The 24,131-nt window shown below is 43.1% G+C and overlaps 1 protein-coding gene across 2 annotated transcripts in view; it reads left to right on the top strand.

Moving 5' to 3' along the window:
• The window catches only part of MBOAT2 (membrane bound glycerophospholipid O-acyltransferase 2), a 117,814-nt gene that overhangs the window by 34,951 nt on the left and 58,732 nt on the right, over positions 1 to 24,131 (top strand). For both annotated transcript variants that reach the window (XM_082851929.1, XM_082851928.1), the window contains exons 2-3: positions 5,481 to 5,626; positions 10,718 to 10,795. In XM_082851929.1, the coding sequence (XP_082708055.1) occupies positions 5,481 to 5,626; positions 10,718 to 10,795 (224 nt within the window). The remainder of the gene's footprint in view (positions 1 to 5,480; positions 5,627 to 10,717; positions 10,796 to 24,131) is intronic.

The raw sequence follows: 24,131 nt of genomic DNA, 5'->3' as shown, positions 1-24,131 counted from the left end.
CTGTGTGCCTCATTCCCCCAGCTCCGCCCATGCAGGGTCTCCCAGAGACTGCCTGTTTACCTTAGCAGCCACTGGCTAAGAATGTAAGTATGCTACCCAAAAGCCATTTATACTAATAGAAAAGTAACATTAGATGTAATCTGTGTTCCATTGATAGAGATGGAGGCAGCAGCTGATTTGGGGGTACTTCTGTTAATTTGTTGAGTATTGCACTTCATCTTTTTAAAATTTTATTGAAGTATAGTTGATTTACAATGTTGTGTTAATTTCTGCTGTACAGCAAAGTGATTCAGTTATACATATATATACATTCTTTTTCATATTCTTTTCCATTGTGGTTTAACACGAGGTATTGAATATAGTTCCTGTGCTGTACAGTAGGACATTGTTGTTTATCGATCCTATATATAACAGTTTGCATCTGCTAATCCCAAACTCCCCTCGCCCCCTTGGCAACCACACGTCTGTTTCGTAGATAAGTTCACTTGTCATATTTTAGATTCCACATATAAGTGATATCGTATGGTATTTGTTCGTCTTGAGCTGCCTTGAAATTTAAGTTTTTTCACTCTCAACTTATTATAAGCCAGTTGTTGGCTTATTATAGAATGCTTAGTTCTGATGTGGTGGTGATTAACTGTCGCATGGCATGTGTGGCAGTTTATGCAGTTTTTCATAAGAGGTGTAGCTGTTGGTTTGGTATGTCCGTGGAAGGAGGTGAGCTGACACGCCTCCCATGTCACTGTCTTGGACGCTTCCCTCCCTAAATGCTTTTGCAAATTTGTTTGGGGGTATTATTAATAATTTCTTTGAATATCCTTAAACATAAGTGAATCTCGTTGCTGTTTCTTTGGAGTGGCATAAATTCCTGAGCAGCAGGCTTTCACCCTGCACGCCTGGACGCTGACTTAATTGTGAGGTTGAACCACGTCATTTGGTGTCGAAGAAAACTCTTCTCTCACCACCTCACGTGGAACGTGCTCCTCAGAGGGCATCCTCTGGTTTGCCTCCAACAGGTGCTTTCACAGGTACTTCTCTGTGCAGCTTTTCACAAAAGTTAAATTTTTAATTAAAAAAATCTTAAATTAGCTAGATTTTCCACCCTCGTTTCTTTCCGCTTCCTGCGCCCTGCCTCCCCTCCCACCCCCGCTCCCACATTTCTGGGGGCAGTTCTCTGAGGGTACATCAGGTCACTTGTATAGGTGTATTTTCAACAAAATGGTGTTGAAGAAAAGAACATAAAGTCTTTTGGGTCTGTATTTCTTTCCATTTGGAAGAAAGCTTGTACGAAGGGTTGACCTGTAACAAACCAAAACAAATGTACGCAAGCTCAACACGGCTTCCCTTTTATTGTGCATATTAGGTGTGGGAAGTAGCCCTTTGTTCGGTGGCCTTTTGTTAGCTAGGAGGGACATGCTTTGCGGATCGCGAATTCTCTATATGGTCTTGTCTGTAGCAATCAGGTTGGACCTTCAGACCTTCTCTAGAAGTAGAGAGGCAGCCGTTGAACAGCCTAGACTCAGACCTGGGTTAGAGCCTGGGATACTCACTTGTGTTGTAAGTGACCTTGAGCTGGCCGCGTAAACCCCGGGAAGTAGCACCTTGCTTCAAGGATTAAAGGTGGGAAGTCGTGGAAAGGGCCAGCCCGTGATGTGATGGATGTCCACGCCTGGTAGGTCTGTTAGTTCTCTCTTGCTCTATTTCCGTCTGCAGTATGCATTTGCCTCCCCAGCCCTACCCCGCCCATGAAAGAATGACTAAGATATGGGAAAGTTTTACCTTTAAGACCTTTCACAACAGCTATTTGTACATCTGGGTGAGTGCCCATTCTGGTGTTTCCTATGTAAAGTAACAGTCTGCATTTCCCCACCTGCGTATCCTACAGGGTTTTTTTTCCTGATATGAATTGCTGCCCCCTCCTCCTCGAGTTGCCGCCGTTGTCTGACTGGCCGAATCCTTCTTCTCCTTTGCAGCCCAGTTGCAAGGCCCGGATTCCCGCTGTGCCTCTGGGTGCTCCCCCAGGCCAGGGTACTTGACTGCACCTGCTCCCGGGGCTCTCCCCCTGGCACTTCAGTTGTGCCCTAGCTCTGCGTGCTTTCAGGGCAGGGTCCCGCTTCATGCATCTTGCGTCTCCTGCGCAGCTGTCCTGGCCGCTAGTGGGTAACGTGTGAATTATTCGTAGGCAGTGTTAATTTGGACGGGTTACCTAAACACGGGGACTCGGCTTCCTCATTTGTGAAATGTGGCTTTCTGCTCTGGACATGCTCTCGCCAAGCTCACTGATAAAGGTGCAGTTGCCAAGGTAGGTGGCTTGTCTTGGATCTTGTGCCCTGTGACCTGACCGTGACCATGGCCTCTTGAGCCTCCTCTGGCCCCGCCCACACACAGTGTGCCCGTTCTTGCTGCTGTGACTTGGCCCGGCTGTGACTTGCCTGCTGTGGGGTTCTGCCCTGGGCCCCCTTGTCTGTCCACAGCTCTCCTTCCGCCGTGTCCATCACTCCCAGACTCGCATCCGCTCTGCTGGCTCCAGACCCGTCTCGCAGATGTCGTCTGAGCGAGCATGCTTGCCCCCTGCAAACTCTCAAACTGAGCGTGCTCGAGGTGGGGGGGAGTCTTTCTCCCCTAGGACCCACGCCTCCCCGCATTGGTTCATGTCATCATCCACTGATGACTCACGGCCTTTCCTCTTCCTTCAGGCCCTGGTCCAGTGGACAGTCCCAATGGCTCTGTGGCCTGAGTGTCCTTCGAGCTGGCTCCTTCCTCTCTGTCTCCTTGCCACTTCACGCCCTCCTTTCTCAAGGAGGCTGGGACAGCAGCGGCCTGCACCCTGTTGCTACACACTCCTTATTCTGGTCCTTCTTCTGCGAAAGCAGAGCTTGGGTCACATGTTGTCGGTGTTTTTTGTTTTTTAAATTAATTAATTAATTAATTTTATTTTTGGCTGCATTGGGTCTTATTTGCTGGACGCGGGCTTTCTCTAGTTGCAGCGAGCTGGGGCTACTCTTGTTGCGGTGCTCGGGCTTCTCACTGTGGTGGCTTCTCTTGTTGCGGAGCACAGGCTCTAGGCGCACGGGCTTCAGTAGTTGTGGCACATGGGCTCAGTAGTTGTGGCTCGCGGGCTCTAGAGCGCAGGCTCAGTAGTTGCGGCGCACGGGCTTAGCTGCTCTGCGGCATGTGGGATCTTCCTGACCAGGGCTCGAACCCATGTCCCCTGAATTTGGCAGGCGGATTCTTAACCACTGCACTACCAGGGAAGTCCTTGTCGGTGTTTTTCCATCACTTACGGGCTCAACTATAAACGCCTCCGCAGGACGTGCAAAGCCCCCCTCTCTCTGAACCCACCCCCATCCTGACGTCATCTCCCGCTGTCCCCACTACACCCTGCTGCCTTGCATTTTCAAGCCGCAGTGCTTCCTTCCCGTTGGGGTTTTTTGTTTTTGTTTTGTTTTTGCTGAAAATGCCCTTTCTCTAATTTTCCAACACCGTGGTTCTCATACCTGGAGGATTATTGGGACCTGTGTTGTTCTTTTTGAATTATCGACTTCTGCGCCTGCCCCCAAAGATTTGGATTCAGTGTCTGGAGTGAGATCTGGTCTCATTTTCTGTAAGACGACAACGTTGAAATGGATGTTTACAAAGATACAAAATTCTGTATGTCAGTGGTTCTAGAATGCTTCTGTATTCGTTCACACTTTGTTTTATGTTAGACAAATAGGAAAAGAGAGAGAGAGGAGGAGGGAGAGGGAGGGAGTGACTCCTTGGATGTTAGTGGAGATCAGCTGTCATTAGGTCTTATGTCCCCAACTTTGTGACAGTCAGCCCTTCATGCTGTTTCCTTTGGGGTGTCCTCAAAGCACTTTCTGTATAGTCTTTAATAACTGAGTTGAAGTTCCTGGTGCGTGTGTTTGCTTTTATTTTTATTTATTTATTTTAACATCTTTATTGGAGTATAATTGCTTTACAGTGGCGTGTTAGTTTCTGCTTTATAACAAAGTGAATCAGTTATACATACACATATGTTCCCATATCTCCTCCCTCTTGCGTCTCCCTGCTTTTTCCATTAGATTCTAAAGCCATCCAGGGCTAGCGCAGGGCTTATGCGCCTTTTGATTTCCCATGCTTTGCCCAGAGTAGGTGCTCCGTACCTTTTTGTTTAGTTATGAGATATTTGAAAGTTTTTAAACTGTAAGAAGTTTTGTAGATGTGAGTAGTTATTAATGTCAATATTCATTTTTCTGGTATATCTACTTTTTGCTTAATTAAAAAAATATTGTTGGAACCCTTTAGGAGAGAAAAAGTGCTTAGAACCTGTTGGAATGACATTTTGCTTGTATTAAGTCTAGCTGTTTCAAAGAACAATGGTCTCTCAGACAATGTACAACAATGTTCAACTGTTCTTCTCCTTGTAATGCAAGAAAAAGCACATAGTTGTCTGTGTCTTTAGGCAGAGATATCTCTGTGGATCTGTGGCAGCATCGACATGTAGATGGTGTGATTTGTTCCTCATTTAGGTCCCTGCAACAGTGATTTTGTTGTTAAATGTGTTTCTTACAAGTTCCGAATGTCAAATGTATTTTTCTTGTATTTGTAGATTCTAAGGTATGTGTACCTTAACGTTCTGTGAGAATCTACTTCATAAGAGATAGAAATGCAGGTTTTTCTTGAGTCTTTAAACTCCACAGGAGAGTCTTACTTGTAGTTTTTTATTTTATCATTTTGCAAGGGCAAAAGTAATGTTAAGGGAGAGAAAAGAGCGGCTGCACTATTACCAGCTTGTATGCATTCCTGAAAATTGAGAACGATGTCGTTCCTGGTGAGTTATGAGGACATTCAAGAACTTGCCTTGGCGGGCTTGGGGGTGAATGCTATCCCTCATGGCTTTCTCTTATTAACGTACTTGCCTCCTGGACCAGTGCTTGAGGCCCCCAGAGCTGAGACATTTGGTTCCTTTCAGTGGTGGTTTCAGACCAGCAGCATCCCCTTGACTCCCTCGCCAGGGATGGTACGGAGCTCCAAATGGAAGAGGGTGCGTTCTACAGACTCTCGGGGATCTTCACCAGATCCTGACCCCGAGGAGTTTTGGAGAAACTCAGAGCTCTTCTTTTCCACCAGTTACAGGGTCGCCCAAGTCATTAAAATAAGTTTCTCTTTCTCTCAAACCATAGGGTACCCCATGCTTTCCATTTCTGTGTCTGCATCCCTGTGTCTTCCAGGGCCCCCCCCACCCCCCAGGCCTCTCCCCACGCTGGGCGCCAGTGTCCCTGCCACGTGTAGCACCCAGGTGTGCGTCAGCCCTTCACTTTGAACTTGAGGCTGTCACCTCTGGGAAGACACCCCGATTTTTGTTTTGTTTCTTTAGTAAACTGGGAGATCTTAATTTTCTGTAACCTTGGTGTTTTTGTCCTGAGAATTTAAATGTAACATCAAACGAAAAATTCAAGTCTGTGTTGCTAATATGAAATTTTAATTTTTCTTTACAGGTCAACTTTGTAGTGTGCCAAGTCTTTGCCTTGCTAGCAGCCATTTGGTTTCGAACTTACCTACATTCAAGCAAAACTAGCTCTTTTATAAGACATGTCGTTGCTACCCTTTTGGGCCTTTATCTTGCACTTTTTTGCTTTGGATGGTAAGTAATTAGTTTGATCATATTTAATGAAGACTTTGGACATCTTTGTGAATTGAGTGTGTAGAAGGATACATTATGTAGAGTTTTGTTCTTATAGCTACTAAAAAGTTTTATATTTTTATTTTTAATACAAAAAAAAGGGTGGAGAGTGGGCTCTGTCTCTTCAGTTGGGGTTCAGAGGGCAATTTATTATTATTTATAACTTATGAAAAAGGACAGATGAAGAAAAGGATATAAAGACATTTTATTCTGCCATGAGTAGCTCTTTCACCTGTTTTGCAGGTCTTTTATGCCAAGACAAATGAACCATTTAAAATAGCTTTTTTCTTTCTGTGCAAGTGGCTTTTAAGAGTCTGGTAAAGCCCATTGATAGAACTCTATTACCATTTTTTAGATTCTGCCATTAGCCAAAAGAGGTTTCTTGTTTGGTTGGTTTTGGCGGGGAAGAATTATTTAGCATGGAAAGCTTTTATTTATGGCCCTTCAGATGCTGTGTGTATGTGTGTTTCCTTCACTTAGCTCCCTTCTTAATCGTCAGGGCTGTGAAGCAGTACAGAAACACTGTCACTTCCTGTTCGTCCCAGGTGACGGTGGTTGTATGTGACAGAGGGAATCAGCAGAAGCGCACGGTGTCTCCAGAAACAGCAGAGACGCTCAGCGGGAGGACCCTCTGCTCTGTGATTTCTCCCGAATTTTCCCTCTTAAGTGAGAGCTTATGCCGCTTGCTCATTTGCTATGTTTACACCGTCCCAGAGAAGGCTTTCTAGGTCTGCTGTTCAGCAGACCGTTGCTGGACATGGAAATTCCCTGAGAGGATGGAAATGCGGTCACTTGATCTGTGGTTTAGCAGCTTCTGTCGTGGGGTGCAGGCTGTTGGACTTTGACAGTGCCTCTGCATTTGTCCTAGGAGGTTTCTTTTGATTCTTGGGAGGGTTGAAATGTACTGGTATTTCTGAATCTAGTTTTTGCCTCTGGCAATTGCACATGTGTCCTAGAAACTCACGAAAAATCCGAGATAATTTATTCAGTCTCTGCCATGTTGCCCTGTGACCAGTCCTCTGACAGGCCTGCCAGTGGTGGGTGTGTGCGGAGTCCTTGGGGTCTCAGTGGGATCTCTTACATCAGATCTAGGCATGGTTTCTCCACTTCCTTCATAACATCAAATTTATGTCATCAAAGTTTTCTGAGGTTTCTCAGGTGATTCTATTTAAACTTCTTGTAAATCATGTCATGGGGGTAGTGTGTGTGTGTGTGTGTGTGTGTGTGTGTATTTACCTTTGTGTTGTGGAGCCTTTCGAATACAAAAGTACAGAAAATAATATAATGAGCCCTCCTATATCCATTGTCCAGCTTCAGCGATTATTAAAATTCTTTCCCCAACTTATTTTTCTGGAATATTTTCAAGCAGATCCCAGTCTACACATTTCACCCGTACATACTTGGTGTTCAGTGTGTATTTCGGCAGCATATTTTGAGGAGGGGTCGGGGAAGGCTTGCCGTCCAGAGTGGCCAACTCCGGGACACCCTTCACGTTGCAGTCTGTGGACACAGAGTAGAAGACTGAGATGTGAGCTGTGTTTCCTGGGGCCGTGTGACTCGGAGCACTGCCAGAGGGGAGGTCTTTACCGACGGGGTGCTTTCTTGCTGTGAAGGCTTCTCACATGCTTTATCACAGTGTCCCGAGGAACCCACCTTAATGTCAGGTGGTCCTAAGTATTTCAAATTATATGTGATAGCCAGGATTTTTTTTTTTTTTTTTTTTTTTTTGCGGTACACGGGCCTGTCACTGCTGTGGCCTCTCCCGTCGCAGAGCACAGGCTCCAGACACGCAGGCTCAGCAGCCATGGCCCACGGGCCCAGCCACTCCGTGGCATGTGGGATCCTCCCGGACCGGGACACGAACCCGTGTCCCCTGCATCGGCAGGCAGACTCTCAACCACTGCGCTACCAGGGAAGCCCTGGATATTTTTTTTTTTTTTTTTTTAAATAGAGTTCTCTATTCTTTTCTTGGAGGAGAAAATTTTTATATTCCTTTCGTTTGGAAGAGAGTTTGTTCGTGCCTCTGTGCCGGGTAAAAGGTAACTCTGCTGACGGAATGAGTAGGGAAGTAGCGTATCCTTCTGATTTGCATTTTAGCACTTTGTTTTTTACGCTCAAAGGTGGTCCTGTTTCCTGTGGATTGTGACGTCTCTTTTGGAAGACATGCTAGTGAGTTGTCTAGATATAATTGGCTATTTTACCTACTTGTATTTGGCCTCAGCTTTTTTTTTTTTGAACCATCATTTATAAGTTTCTGTTAACTGAGAATTACTTTATACTTTTATTTTCTTATTTAGCTATATGACAGCAGTGTAGAGTAACAGACTGGAGCTTAGACTCTGAATCCAGGCAGACCTGGGTTCCACCCTGGGTGCCTCGGCGGCAGCCGTGTGACTAAACATGTTATTCAGCCTCTTTAGTACCACTTCTCTCATCTGTAAAATGGAACCAGTGATGGTTGTGATGACTAAAAGATGTAATACTTCAGAAAGGGGCTCAGCACAGTAGCCAGCTCCTCGTGAGCAGGGAGGGTTACTCAGGGTCAAGACCGTTATTGTGACTGTGGTCTGTTGGTACCATTGTCCAGTCGGTGGTCCAGATTAGAAATGTTTATGTTTATCCAGTCTCTTCCTCAGTTTATCATACAGTATTAAAGTATGTCTTTCTCTCTAGACTGGAAGGTCTCTGAGGACAGAGACTGTATCCCCTGACTCTTTATTCCCAGTGGCCAGTACTGTGCCTTTCGGAAAATGGACATTCGTAAAGATCAGTGGAACAATCGAAGAGGTGTTTCTCAACCTTTTTAAAACTCTTTTTTTGCTAAAAATAAATTTTTTACCTGCGTTTTGTGTGATTTGAAATTCAACATATGTAGAATGTGATATCTAAAAACAAACTGAAGTTTGGGGATAAAGGATTGTTTTGTTTGGAAGATTGTGATACACAGTCCATGGGGTTCCACTCCAGCTCACCCTGTGAAGAATCAGCCAGTGGATCAGTTGCCCAGGAGGAAACAACTTGAGTCTCAATGTCACTTAGGGTACTAACTGGGTATATGTTAGGACTTTGTTTCCTCAACTCTAAAATGATGAGGGCTGGATTATAATAAACTTCTAAGATACCTTCTTGCTTGCATTTTTACCTCCCTAATAATATTTGAAAGCGTACTGTGTGCCACATAAGCCAGTCAACACTTTTCATGTGTTATCTTTTAATCCTGAAAAGTGCTAGGTAGCTACTGTACACTTATTATGCTCATTTTTCTAATAAGGGCAAGTAGAGTAGCTGTGGATGGGAAATTACGAGGAAAGTCACCAGTGCTATGGTTGAGTGTACAGGCAACCTGATGCCCGTTGTGGAGGCCAGTGAAATAGAGGGCAATGCGGGTCCACTCTGTACAGATAGACTTATATTATCCCAGGAACAAAGGCTTGTACAACTGGCAGAGTGTCACATTGCACTCCAGAAGATCGCCAAGCTTGTCATCTGAATGGCGATGCCTGGGGAGTGGGCGTCTCAAAGTGATAGAGGGAACCACTTCGCTATTTGAAACATAGAACTTTTAGCTTCTAAGTTGTCATATATCCCTCATGTTCCAAGGAAATTTATTCAGTAGGAAAGGAAAGATACTTCCCCAAGAGTCTTCAGAATCTTTTTTCATTTAAGACATTTATCGTTAATGAGTTCTATTCTAATTAATAAAGCCCTTGCAGGTGTCCAGCAGGCCACTTCAGCATTTTCACGTGAACTCCATTAGTGCTGGCAATAAATAGGAGCTGGTAATTAATTTGAAAAGTGTGCGTTTTAATCATGTTTTCTTAGCTTCTTTCTGTTTCAGTTTATACACAAATATGTTTTTCTGCTGCCTCCTGGTCCTTTGGTTACATAGTAGCATTCCAGGCCAACATTGTTCCCGTGTGTGTGTGTGTGTGTGTGTGTGTGTGTGTGTGTGTGTGTGTGTGTGTGTGTGTGTTAGGTAGAGGAAGAGACAAGTAGGCAGACTGACAGACATTCTTTGTACAGTGAGTAAAATAAGTTTTTTCTATGGGCCTGCCTTGGAGCCTACTTCTTATTTGTAATATTTCTATGGAAAATGAAAAAAAATTAAGTAGCTTTTCCACATTGGAGGTGCCTGTTATTCTATGATGATTAGGTTAGAAAGTAATTTTAATCATAGCTTAAGATACTTATTGATACTTTTAATTGTATACAATGATTTGAAAATTTTTTCATACATTATTCATGCCATCAAAGGGGAAAGAAAATGGAAATTTTGTGTTTGTGTGTGTGTGCGCACATGTATGCATAATCTTAGGGATAATTTGGGTGGATTTTAAAACCAGAGAACTGAGTCATGTTTTGCCTGAATTTTGTGACATGAATGGATAAGTTAGTTCTCTCATTTAATGGTAGATTTCTACGTTAGAACGTTAGAAGAAACTGTGTCATCTCAGTGAGAACGTTTTGTAGATAGATTACTGCACATTAAGGACTGACTGCATTTGTGTAAGGAAGCTTATTTGACTTGAACCATCATGTTTTCAGAATAAATAAATTAGAGTGTACCTGCTTTTAAGTGATTTCTAATATTTAGTATTTTTTGCTATTTTGTAAGTAATACTTGAAAAGATAACTGCAGATACAGAGCTGTATTGGCGGAGTTAGTTTGGGTAAGCCAAAAGCTGATGTTCTGTCGGGACTATTCTGAAATCCAGGTTTCTTACTCCTTTTCATCCCTGTTCCTGAGTTACAGAAAAAGCTGTAAACCTTGAGCCTCAGGACCCCATAGAGCTTTCAGGTAGCTGGTAAACGTGGAATGCTAGGACCCCAAGTGTGGCTTTATGGGGTTTTGTCTTATTTTTCCAGCTCTTGTGGGGCTTGTGGGATGGGACTCCCTCTCTGGGGTATCCACAGAATTTTAGGCTTTGGAGGTTTGCTCCCTCTTTTTTATCTGGCAGTGTCGTGTGTTATATATAAGCACTTTTTAGCCTGAATTATTTCAGTTTGATGTTTGTGCGTGGGCTCTTCTAACAGTGTTCTTACTTTTCACAGGTATGCCTTACATTTTCTTGTACAAAGTGGAATTTCCTACTGTATCATGATCATAATAGGAGTGGAGAACATGCACAAGTAAGTGTTCGCTTTATTCACATATAATACGTATTCCAACATAATAGAATTGGGTCAAGTAGAATTTTATTACATTAAAATTATTATTTTTAATAATAATTGTTAAAAATTATTGTAAATTGTGATCACTTTTCCAAGAACTGTCATAAATACAAAAATAAAACCTTGGTGTGCAGCACTCTTCTGCTTACTTAGAGCAGGGTTTCTCAATCTCAGCGCTATTGACAGTTTAGGCTGGACCATTCTTGGATGCGTGGGACTGGCCTGTGCACTGTAGGATGTTGAGCGGCTTCCCTGGCCCCCGCCCACTAGATGCCAGTAGTACCTCCTCCCCAAGTTGTGACAACCATGGATGCTTCTAGATATTTTCACAGGTCCCTCGGGGGCATAACCACCTCCAGGTAAGGACTACTGGCTTATCTAGGAGTGGCAGCAGTGGAGCGTCGGAGTGAGTCTGACACATTGGAGGGAGATTTAGAAGGTACATTTGGAAGGATTTAGTGATTGATGGGAAAAAGGATATCAGGAGGACTCCAGGTTCCTGGTGTGAACGGTCAGGTAGATGGAAGCACTGTTTTCTGAGTGTAGAGAACCCTGGAGGTGGGGAGCATGTCTAGGGGATAAGCGTTTCAAACAGGTATATAGTCACCTAAAACAGTGCTTCATATGTAGTAAACACTCTGGGTATTTGCTGAATAAGTGCCTGTTGACTTTAGGGTGTCTGTGAGGCAGTTCATCGATGCTGGGGAGCTGGTGTGGAGGTCTGGGCCAGAGATGTTCACTGGAAAGTAGACGTGTGCAGCGCTTACTTGGTTGAACACCAGGGGCCGGGTACCGCAGATCTTGCTGGCCAATCCCGCTGGGGGTGTTCCGTGATATCGGTGGTGCACTATGTCTCTGAATTCTGACGTACATGTGGCTCCAAGAGTTCTGTACAAGGAATGATGGACTTGTAACTAGTCGATTAGCTTTTTTCCAAATCTCATTCTATCTTGCATCTTCCGTGTTTGACTCATGGGTCACCCACTCTGTTTTGACCCAGTGTCTTCCCTCAATTTCCACTGGTGCCACCTGTGTTGATTTCCCCCTCCCTTCTGTACTGCAGTACTCCAGGTTCTTGGTGTTTTGATTTTAATTTTTATAAGAGGAGTAAAATATTTTGATGGTGTATCAAAAAATATTTTGATGGTATATCAAAAAAAAGCAATTTTTATACCATCATGACCCTATTTATAAAATCTCATACAGATGACAGGTTCAAAGCGATACCGTCTTTAATATCTGAACAAAGGAGCTGTATGTTTTGAATCTGGAAAAAGAAGGAAAATCTGGTTAGATTATTGAAAACAGGTAACTTGTGTATCCCTGCGTAAACAAGTCTTTTAAATCGAAAGGCTAGTAGATTCATATTTGGTCAAAGGAAATTGTTTCTTTTTCTGAAAGGCAACGGCAGTCTGTGAAGTTAACTTTTAAGGCTTCAGACCCTGTCCAGTATGGCGCCCTTAGCCACATGTGGCCTGTAGATTGAAATTAATTGACATCTAAAGCTCAGTTGTCCAGCCACACTGGCCACATGGCACGTGCTCGATAGCCACAGGTGGCTGGTGGCTACTGTACTGGGCAGTGCAGACAGAGAAGATTTCTGTGGTCATAGAAAATTCTGTTGGAAGGTGCAGCCTTAGAGACACACAGTTGGATACAGTTGATTTTGTTGCTCTTTTACAGTAAGTGATCAGGAGGAAAGTGCTACTTGCATGTATGTTGCCCGTGTTTAGAATTTGACACCGTCCACGGAGCAGGCTATTATAAATGGGTTTGCCATGTTAGTTGCTAGTGTTGGCAATAAGGAGTAGGTGAGTAATTAAGTTAGAAAGTATGTATTTTAATCTCTTTTAGCTCCCTTCAATTTCAGTTTATACCTATGTGTTTTTCTGTTTGACTTTACTTTTTCCTTTTTGTTTTTTTTCTTGTTATCCATACATGCTTTTTCCCCCCTTTTCACTTAGGCCTTTACATTAATTTAAAATGTTTAATGGGTCCAGACTTCAGAATTTCATTCAAATATACTGGATGGGGCTTGTAGCATTACTCTGTTGTCTGAAGTTATTGTTTACGTATAATACAGTTCTGTTTATTTCTTTCAGTCTAGTTTTACATGGTATGTGTAATATGTTTCTTTGAACAACAAGGGTTTAAATCTTTTTAAGTGAAGGATTTGGACTCCCTGAGTATTTAACAGTTTAAAAATTCTTGGATCTCTTTGTTTTATATACTTTGTAAGCTGTTCATAGTGTAGTTTTTGCACTCTCTGTAACAAATCCATTTGTAAATTAAAATATTTTAATATAAACTTTATTTTTGTAGCTCCCTTTATTTCACACTTATATGTATGCTGTTTTATTCTGATCCATAATTAGATAACTTACCATTAAAATTTAATTTATTCTAGAATTCAGTGCTTTTTAATTTACCAGTAAAATTTAATTTATTCTAGAATTCAAAGCTTATTTTCATATAAGCTTTGAAGTTTTTGAGGAAAAAAAATTGAAAACCTTAAGTGTTAGAGGCAAGAAGAAAAAGAGTATTTAGGGGTAGAAGGTCCTATATCTTAGGATATTGATTCTCCTTAATTAGTCCGGGGAGGATTTAACTTTCACAGATTTGACCAGCGTTTCTGAGAGCAAGGGTTGGCAAACTGTCTGTAAAGGACCAGATAGCAAGTATTTTAGACTCTGCAGGACACACAGCCTCTGTCACGGCTCTTCTCAGTTCTGTCGTTGTGCACAAAGCCAGTATGTGAACAACGAACTTGACCTGTGCTTCCATCAGACTTCCTTTACCAAAAAAGCGGGTGGACCATATACTAAGCACACTCCTGCCACAGGGATTTGAAAAAAGAGAGGCAGGCGGACACACACTCTTCTGCTTGTTTCAAAACTATGAAATAAGGTTTGCCAAGTGGTAATTTTAAACTTGCTATAGCACAAAAAATGGAATAATGGACTTTATTAATGATTCACTTTGGATTATTGTTCTGAAGCAGATGGTTTCTAAAAAGCTGGTTGAAATGTTCGCCTTCTTGGCATAGCTCTTGCTTGAAAGGGAAGTGAAATAATGCAGGACTCAGGACTTGATGTTTAACACTTAGCACGATAATGAAAAATATCTTATTCAAAAAATTATAAAGGGAATAGTAAAATCACAGTATATAAGAGCGATACACAAACATTCTTTTTATTTCTACATATTGAAATAGTCCAAAAGTGAAATTTGTTAGAAGTTCATTCACAGGAGCATCGAAAAGGATCATATGCTTAGGAATAAATTTATTGAAAGAAATGCAAGACCACTAAACTGAAAATAAAAATGTTTGCTGACAGAAATGAAAGAAGACCTAAAGCATGGAGAGAGACACCACATTCATGGATGGGCAGACTCAGTATTGTTAAGATGGCAGTTCTCTCACAGTTGATCCATAGAGTCAATGCAGTGCCTGTCAAAATTCCAGCAGGCTTTTGGTTGCAAAACTGCCTGTATAAATTCACTAAAATTCATTGAATTGTACACTTAAATTAGGTGAGTTGATGGCACGTAAATTTTACTTCAATAAAGCTATTAAAAAGATACAAAAAATTGTAAAGGGAGGTGCAGGAAGGCGGATCAGTCTTAAAGTAGCGCGCTTTCTGAGCGTTGGTTCAAGAGTTTTGTGTATTTTCTCACTTAGGCAAATTTATAGATGTTCAGATGCATCCACGTTTTCTTGAGTTTAGTTATAAGAATGAAGGGTTAAAAGGAACGTTGAAAACCTGCAGTGCCCTCGAAGGAAGGAAATCTAGGTGTTGAAGGGGGACGTGAAGCTGTCTTCAGATGCTTAAAGGGAGTATATATGCTGTTCGTAGGAATCCTGAGATGGAATTGGTACCCGCTAGGTGAAGTATGAAGATGCACATTTTTGACCCAAGGAAGGATGGCCTCAGTTACAGTGAGATGCTTAGGGGAGTAATGTCTTTTGCCATCATACACCACAAATTCAGTGACGGCAGTCATGTCTTACCGGTTTGGTTTTCTGAATGTAGTACACCACCTTGGAGGTTGTATGCTCCCACTAGGTGTCTGCTGAATGAATGAGTGAATGATAACCTGACTTCTGCATGACAGCAAGCCCTTCCAAGTAGCCTCCTAGAGCTCTTGCTTCTGGGTCACGGTCTCTGCCTCCTTCAAAATCCCTGTGCACCATCTCAGGGCTGCCCCGTGAGAATTTTGTGAACAAGCATTGTAGCAGCCCTGATTCTCAGAACCGAGCATCTCCTGGGCTTTGCTTGGATCTCTGTTCCCAGGGAGAGTGGAGTGTAGGGGAGAGACAGAAGGGATGGGAATGGGGGAATGGGTGGAGGGAGAGCCTTTCTCACTTGGTTAGAAGAGGAAGGAGGATAGCGATGCGTTTCAGGTGCTCCCAGCTGGGGCTGGGAGGCATTTTCCCTGCAGAAGGTAGCGCAGTGTGGCTGCGTCCCATGGTGTTCTGATGGGCTCAATAGGCTTCTGTGGATGGGCGTGAGAACCTAAGTGCCCTTCATGTTAGTTTTGCGTTTTTGCGTTTTTTGTTTTTTAACTTTTCTATGGGGAAGCTTGTTTCGAGTTCCGAAAAACAGTCCCAGATTTTGGAACATGGCACAAGGCAACTGCCCTTGTTTAAATATAAACAGCAGAAATGGGGGATAGTTAACATGGGAAGCACAGGAGAGCCTGATAACCTTGAGACGTTAAGCAGAAGTATTTTCTTTATAACCTGGCAAGTAATTTTCACCAAAACAAATGACCTAAAGAAAACATGAAAAAGAGGTAGATACACAGAGGAAAACTGCATCTGTGAACGGGTTGCCAAGCTTTGTATGGGATGATATTGTAAAAGCTGTAAGAAGGTGACTTTAACCCCACCGTCCCATGGCTCAGCTGCCCACCAGTTTGAACAAACACCTTGTGTGCCACAGTGTTTCCAGAAACTCAGAGACAGTGGAGATGTGGTCCTTACCCTCTGATAGGCACCGCTGAGTTGGAGATGTTAAGACAGTCAGTCATGCAACAAGTATTTGTTACGTGATGCTGGGACCCAGTGATGGATAAAAAGACACGCTCCGTCTCTGCAAGACACTTGCTGTCAAACTACCGATCACACTGTGATTACTGTTATAAAAGATGATGCCCTCAGGGCTGAGGAAGCATAAAGGAGTGACCAGCTTGGAAGGTAGTAAAAAGAAGAAAGTGTATCTACACCAGCCATTTACTATGTGCTCAGCAGAATGAAACAGTTGGAAACAGAATACAGACGTTTGGTGTTAAATAGACTTATGCTAAAATATATTTTTAAATATTGGGAAATATTAAAAACCATGTTCCTCAGAATCCTCTTGTATTGGTATAAAATTGAACAGCAGGCCTAGGGCATGAGAGAAGATCAGCTTCCAACTCTGACTTCCCCCCGGGTGGCCTTAGTGATTCACTGGATGAGTAATAGGGGCAGATATGTATGGGTTTGAATTTAGGTTCTGCTACATTTCATTAGCTCTGGGACCTTAGCCAAGTCACCTTACCTTTCTGAGTCTAAATTGCATTAAACCGGTGACTCAGCTGAGGAGCATGTGGGTGCCCAGGTGAGCCCAGGTAAGCTTTTGTCTGCATACAGGGTTCGGTTGCCAAGAAGAGGGTTCACATTCTGGGGGAAATGCTTTCAGAGGCCGTTCCTGGTCACCGAGTGTTTCGCTGGGTTTTGCTGCCTCTGGCGATGTCACGTCAGAGGTTGCTGTCAGGATTCACGCAGTCGCTGTAATTCATTTTTTCTCCTCCCAGACTATGAGCTCCTCGGCAGGGATGCTTTCCTCATTTTATACTACCATTGTTGAGCGTGTGGATGACAGAAGCTCAGGAAGAGAGGTTCTCTGTTCTGTTCTGTTCCGTTGAATGAACGTTTGTAGGCTTTTTTTGCACCTCCTTTTGGTTGGGTGTTTCCGAGCAGATTATATTCATCCGTGCGGCAGGCCTCGAATGGCAAGCTTGATGGGTTGAGTGGCAGCCGGTGGTGTTTCCTGCTCCCTACCTGATTTTCTGCCCCTGATGCTGGCTGTAGAGCAGCGGGCCTGGGCATGGGGGTGAAGTTAGGGAAGGACCAGGTAGTTTTAGCTGACGTGCTTTAGTCTCAGTCGTCTGTGACCCTGAAGAGCAGGTAGGCCAGGGATCCATTTTCACCTGTCATCTGCCAGTACCACCGAGACTCCTGCAATATGGATATCTGGAAAGAAATAGCGTGAAGAGCTGCTTGAAGTCTACTAGGAAGGAATGAAGATCTCGGAAATGCCGTCTGGCGGGCAGAAGCCTCAAGTCACTTGAAGATTTGTCCTCATGAAGTTAATGAGCAGTAGTTAGTGGCACGGCAGGAACTCTGTGGGGAGAATATTAACTTCACCAAGGACAACCCCATAATCCCATGAGAGGGAATAAAATGTGGCAGGAAGGAAACTGGACTCTTAGACTTTTTCTTTTCCACTCTCGGTGGACCATACTCAAAAGCCTTTCAGGCTTCCCTGGTGGCGCAGTGGTTGAGAGTCCGCCTGCTGATGCAGGGGGCACGGGTTCGTGCCCCGGTCTGGGAAGATCCCACATGCCGCGGAGCGGCTGGGCCCGTGAGCCATGGCCGCTGAGCCTGTGCGTCTGGAGCCTGTGCTCCGCAATGGGAGGGGCCACAGCAGTGAGAGGCCCGCGTACCACACACACACAAAAAAAGCCTTTCAGTGGCTTGGAATGAAGGTACAGGCCCTTTGGGTATTGCTGTGCTATCCTGAGCTAAGAGCTGGATTTCAACTGGAAAACCGTAAGTAATTCTAAAATTGATTTTTTACATTATCTTATCCTTACAACAGTTGCTGTTTCAGTAATTATTCGTATCCATCACTGTGCAGAGCACATGGATTGACACCTAATCCTAGCAGCAGCCCTGGAGGTGGGTGCAGTAGATCTGTTTCCCCAGAAGCAGGTTAGTAGGAGGTAAATCTGGGATTAGAGCTGGGTGTGTCTGATTGCACCCAGTACCCAAGCTTTTTGCTTCTGCACTTTATTACTTCTAAGCATTAAGCTTTTTTTTTTTTTTAAGCCTTATGATTAGGAGAATGCATCATTAAATAGAAATACCCTGAATTGATTGAGGAGAGGTAATGGGAGCCAACAGGTTCCTGAACAAAGGCAGGGATTTGTATGTGTTGGTTACGCTTCCTTAGAGCAAAGATGCAGATACTTGTATCCAAAAGGATGCAGTGGCCTTTTGGCATATTGTGCTCAGGATCTGAGGTTTTTCAATATTCTCAATTCCCATGGGAAGGAAAACCCATTACCTGGTGAGAGGTAGTAGGATGTCCAGACCGTGTTGGATCCTGAAGAATCTTTAGGACATACCATCATACCATCAAATCCTGCACTCGGGAAGGGGTCTGATTCAGATTCCTTTACACCATTAAGGCACTATAGTATCTCTTTGGGAGGTATTTGAATTCTAAGTTGTGTTTCCAGTTGTAAACTGGATCTCTGTTAAGGATCCAGTCATTCTTGAGCCAGGAAGGGAAGCTTTTTTCCTCCTTGGATTAAGGGTTTCTATATGAAGTAGGAGGATTACGGTAATGTGGGGTTGCTGACAACACGAACACCCATCCCTTGGTAAATAATGCTGTTACTTTGGGTGTTGCTGTTATATCTGAATATGTTAGCGTAGGAAGAGGTTTGCACAGGTGGGTCATGTAATGGGGCCCTGCCAGGTCAGGTTTGTCTAAAATGCCAGTTTGATAGCTCATTCTCCAAATTAATCAATTAAAAAACAAAAGGGAGTTTTGAAGATATTATCCAATTAGATGACATATCTTTCTTGTTTTGAAAATAACAATTCATATATTAATAAACATAACCAGATAGTTGTAATAATTAAAAATAAGAATATGGGGCGAGAGAGAGTCATGGACATATATATACTAACAAACGTAAGGTAGATAGCTAGTGGGAAGCAGCCGCATGGCACAGGGATATCGGCTCGGTGCTTTGTGACCGCCTGGAGGGGTGGGATAAGGGAGGGTGGGAGGGAGGGAGACGCAAGAGGGAAGAGATATGGGAACATATATATATGTATAACTGATTCACTTTGTTATAAAGCAGAAACTAACACACCATTGTAAAGCAATTATACCCCAATAAAGATGTTAAAAAAAAAAAAGAATATGTACTTCTCATTGGCAAAGTACAAGGACTCACCTTTTCATCTTGGGTACCTCTGGAAACTAATCTTTTACAACAAGATCCTAATCCTTGGGCTTCCCTGGTGGTGCAGTGGTTGGGAGTCTGCCTGCTGATGCAGGGGACACGGGTTCGTGCCCCAGTCTGGGAGGATCCCACATGCCGCGGAGCGGCTGGGCCCGTGAGCCATGGCCGCTGAGCCTGCGCTTCCGGAGCCTGTGCTCCGCAACGGGAGAGGCCGCAGCAGTGAGAGGCCCGTGTACCGCAAAAAAAAAAAAAAAAAGAAAAAAAAAAGAAAAGATCCTAATCCTTGATAGGATGTTGAAGGAAAAATTAAAACCCATGTAACCGTCTGTTAAAATGATGAACAGAATCATTCATCTATGTGTCATAACACCATGCTATTTACCTAAAATATGTGGTCCGTGTTGAAGTTTTGTGAGAGAAAAAGCTTGCATGAATGGTCTCTCTTTTTTTTTTTGTTTTACTTTTAGGTAAGAAATGAGGAAATTGTTTTGGAAAATTAGGGCTTGCTGAATGCTGAGTCTGCTTGTGGTGTATTGTTATGGTACATTTATAGACTTGACATGGGCAGGTTTTGTCTTCACTGTATTAGAAACAGTGTGATTTAATAGGGTGCTTGGACTTGGACTTTGGAGCTTGAATGGTGGACTGACTTCCATGTTCAGTCACTTTGTTGAGTGCTCTGTATAAATATTCCATTTAACTGTGCCTACAGTCCCGTGTAGGGGTGTCATCATCCACTGTACAGAGAAGGAAACTGTAGTTCCAACATGTGAGGTCGCTAGAACCAGTAACAAAACCGGTAACGGTCAGCCCTGGAAGTCTGTGAAGTTAATTTCTGTTGTTAGATTATTGATTTACTGAGATTCTTTTAAAGTTTTTTTGTTTCTTTGTTTTTTTTTTTTTAAGTTGGAGAAACAAAAAGAGATTCTCGCCTGCTTACCAGATAGCATAAACAGCCTGGTTTATTTTCTGAAAAACAGCAAGAATGGAGACATTGTATTGGGACTGGCTTTTCCTTGGTCTTCATTAGAATGTGGTGTTGGGATCTTTTTAAAAGGCTTTACCCTTTAGAGAAATATTTGGATACTAGTGATTTTATTCTCTAAATAATCTTCCTCTATTTAAAATTGTTCAGATTTTTACAAGCTCCATGCTTGAGGTTGATATTATTTCAAATACATAATAAATACAGACTTTTAAAAAATTTTTATTAGAGTTGATTTATGATGTTGTAAATACTACTATAAAATAGTGCTTTAGTGACTTCCCTGGTGGCTCAGTGGTTAAGACTTTGTGCTCCCAGTGCAGGGGGCCTGGGTTCAATTCCTGGTCAGGGAACTAGATCCCACATGCATGCTGCAACTAAGAGTTCACCTGCCACAACTAAGGAGCTGGCGAGCCACACGTAAGGAGCCCACGTGTTGCAACTGAGGAGCACGCCTGCCTCAACTAAGACCCAAGAGCAACAAATAAATAAATAAATATTTTTAAAAAATAGTACTTTAAAATACTATTTTAATGTCAGTTGACTAAAAAGAGAATTTTAAAATTCTTTCTGATAAATTAATTTGTGTAGGGGAAAGATAACTGACCTTGTCCCACCTGCTGCCGCTGGCTTATTAAACAGAGTCCTTATTTAGAGTAGTTATGGAGAGAGAGACACAAAGAGTAACAGGGGAAATATCTGATGACCTGAAAAATGGCCGGGCATTTTGGTGAAAGGATGTTACAGCAAGTGAGCCTGGGCATCTGTTTCTCACAGTGAAAACTGAGCTGTGGCTTAAACTTAGCGAGGCCCAGAAAAGAGATGGGATTGCTCATCTTTTCCTGGCCTGGAAATTAACCTTGGGGTAGTACAGAGTATGTGCCTTACCAAGACTTGCCTTGGGAAGAAGATAACATTTCAGGATGGGCTTGGCACTATTTGCCTTTCAAAGTTTTAAAAAATCTTGTCTAGAACTCATTTTGTTGGAGCATAGTTTCATTTCAAAACATGAGTGAATTTAGAGCTATTATTTAGAATAGTATGCAAAGCATTTTTCCTTAGACACGAGAGCTTTAAAATGTATAGAGAGTGGACTTAAAGACTTGAAAATAAAATCCAACGAAGAAAATGATAAAAGTTAAAAAATGAATAAGATGAAACCCCTAAAGGACAATAGACAACTTTAATTGCAAATAAGTTACTCTTTTTTTATTTTTTTATTTTTTGCGATACGCGGGCCTCTCACTGTTGTGGCCTCTCCCATTGCGGAGCACAGGCTCCAGACGCGCAGGCTCAGTGGCCATGGCTCACGGGCCCAGCCGCTCCGCGGCATGTGGGATCTTCCCGGACCGGGGCACGAACCCGTGTCCCCTGCATCGGCAGACGGACTCTCAACCACTGCGCCACCAGGGAAGCCCGCAGATAAGTTACTCTTAATAGCTAAACTGCCAGTAATAGCTGACGTTTATTAAACACAAATCCTATATCAGATACATGTAAAATGCTGAGGTGCATTCCCATGCAATCCTTACAGCTGCCTGTACTGTAATAATTGTATCTCAGCTTTATAGTCGGTCATACAGAGTGAAGTAAGTGAGAGAGAAAAACAAATACCGTATGCTAACACATATATATGGAATCTAAAAAAAAAAAAGTGGTTCTGAAGAACCTAGGAGCAGGACAGGAATAAAGGCGCAGACGTAGAGAATGGACTTGAGGACACGGGGAGGGGGAAGGGTAAGCTGGGACGAAGTGAGAGAGTGGCATGGACATATATATATATACACTACCAAATGTAAAATAGATAGCTAGTGGGATGCAGCTGCATAGCACAGGGAGATCAGCTCGGTGCTCTGTGACCACCTAGAGGGGTGAGATAGGGAGGGTGGGAGGGAGATGCAAGAGGGAGGGGATATGGGAACATATGTATATGTATAGCTGATTCACTTTTTTGTAAAGCAGAAACTAACACACCATTGTAAAGCAATTATACTCCAATAAAGATGTTAAAAAAAAAAAGCCCCATGCAGCCACTAAAATTGGCTCTTCCCCAACATTATCAACGTGTGCATTTTCCGTGGGAAATATTCAGTGTCCCATCCATTTTATTTTGGGGGTGTTTTCCCTCACTGTTAATTGGCGTGTATGCAAGTAGTATAAATTATTCTTAGTGTGAATGCTGAATTGGAAAGCTAAAGTTCTTAATTCTAATTCTTGTGTTAGTTTCTTAATTTATCTAGGCTTCATTTGACGACTCCTGTTAAATCTAAGAGCCATAAGTTAATCAGTGATTCTTAACCATTTTTCTCACCCCCAGTACAAAAGTACAGAGCATACTTTTATCAGGAATAGTATTTTCTATAGCAGTAATTCTCACCTCTTTGGGATAGAGAATGGGATAGTGATTCTGATTTATGACCCACTCCATCCATCCTTCCCCCAGACAAACAGAAACAAAAGGTGCTAGCCAAATTTGGTATCTGATTTAAGGTTTGTGCCTGCTAACATGTCAGATGGAAGTTCTCTTGCCTCCCCACGACTTCTTTCCCAATCTTGGGGCTTATCTGGCCGCTCTGGTGTTTGTTCCTCCAAAGTGCTGTCATCTACCCTTCTCTAGGTTAGCAGTTTGCAAAGTATGGTCCAGAGACCCCAGGAGTCCATGCAATCCTTTTAGGAGGCTGTCAAGTCAAAACTGTTTTCATAATAATATTTAGATATGATTTGCTTTTTTCACTTTCTTTCCCCCCTGCATGTACAGTGGGGCTTTCCCGAGGCTACATGATGTGTGATACTGCAGCGGAAACATTTGCGAATTCAGCTGTCTTCTTATTAAGTCAGATGTTGAAAAGATTTGCAAAAGCATAAATATAGTGCTGCCCTTCTCAGTAGTTTCTTTTTTTTTTGGTTTTGGGAAACATACTTATTTCTCATAAAAACATTGTTTCAGGAAAACCTAGCATCGTAGGTTTATTGTCGTTATTCTTGAATTAACAAATATTTTTAAAATTCTCAGTTTTGTTCTCATATGGTGAATATCAGTGGCCGTTATTTAAATGGGTTATGCTTCTTTGGTTTTGTCAGTAATTTTGAAGAGTGTAGAGGACCCTGGGGCCAAAAAGCTTGAGGACAGCTGGTCTAGAATTCTCTCATGCCTCTTGTAACCTGGCCCTGTCATCGGAACCATCTGGGCTCTTACAGTTCCTTGTGTTCGTGCCCTTGCCGTCTACTTCTTTGCCTGCTGCCGTTCTGCCTCTGAAATCTGCCAGCTGAGACCACAGATTCTGTACCCAAGCTTCCTCACTCCCTTCCTCCACGATTGGACGAGCTCCTGGAGGTGCAGTGAAACGACAGAGACGGGTTGAGAGCGTACACACTGTGCTAGAGGGGATGCTGGTTCCAGGTGTTCTCCTGACCTCACCTTCCTGCTGTATGTCGTCTCTGCCACCCTTGCTCCCGTGTCACTCTGTACACCAGGCAGATGTCCAGTCTGGGGTGGACACAGCTCCCTATCGTATTTGGGCAGCAGAGTGTTGGAGAGAGACCCATGTGACGGTTCTGGGCTGCTACAGATTCATGATTTATTCCTTCACTTAAGCCTTCAGTTCTCTTGAAAATTGGTTGAATTGACACTTTTCAGTTCCCTTTCCCATTCTTTTCAAAGGTTAGTGTAAATCTTAGCCACCTTTATATCTACTTACCTTATCCACTCACGCTTAGCAGATAACATAAATTTATAAGTAAAAGTTGAAGATAAAGATACTTCTTGGGAGATAATCCTTAAAGATGCAAGGTAAGGCGTTTAGAAGTAACAGAAACAGAGTTACAGAGTTAACAGAGACAAAGGAGGAGGGGAAATGTCCCTGGCAGGAGGAGACGGGAGTCAGTGGCCTGCAGGTGTTCCTCCCTGCAGGATGGTGCTGCTGGCTCTCTGGTCCTGCCCATCTCCACTGCGGCCCGAGTGATGAACACCCAGAGAGAGCATCTTGGGCCCCAGCTCTCTCCTGCCTTGCTTACACCCTCTTCGGGCAGCTGAGCAGCGAAGCCAGGCCATTGGGATAA

The sequence above is a fragment of the Leucopleurus acutus genome (genome assembly GCF_964270905.1).
Source record: "Leucopleurus acutus genome assembly, chromosome: 12".
Taxonomy (NCBI): Eukaryota; Metazoa; Chordata; class Mammalia; order Artiodactyla; family Delphinidae; genus Leucopleurus; species Leucopleurus acutus.
This window is presented reverse-complemented; position numbering and strand designations above follow the sequence as displayed.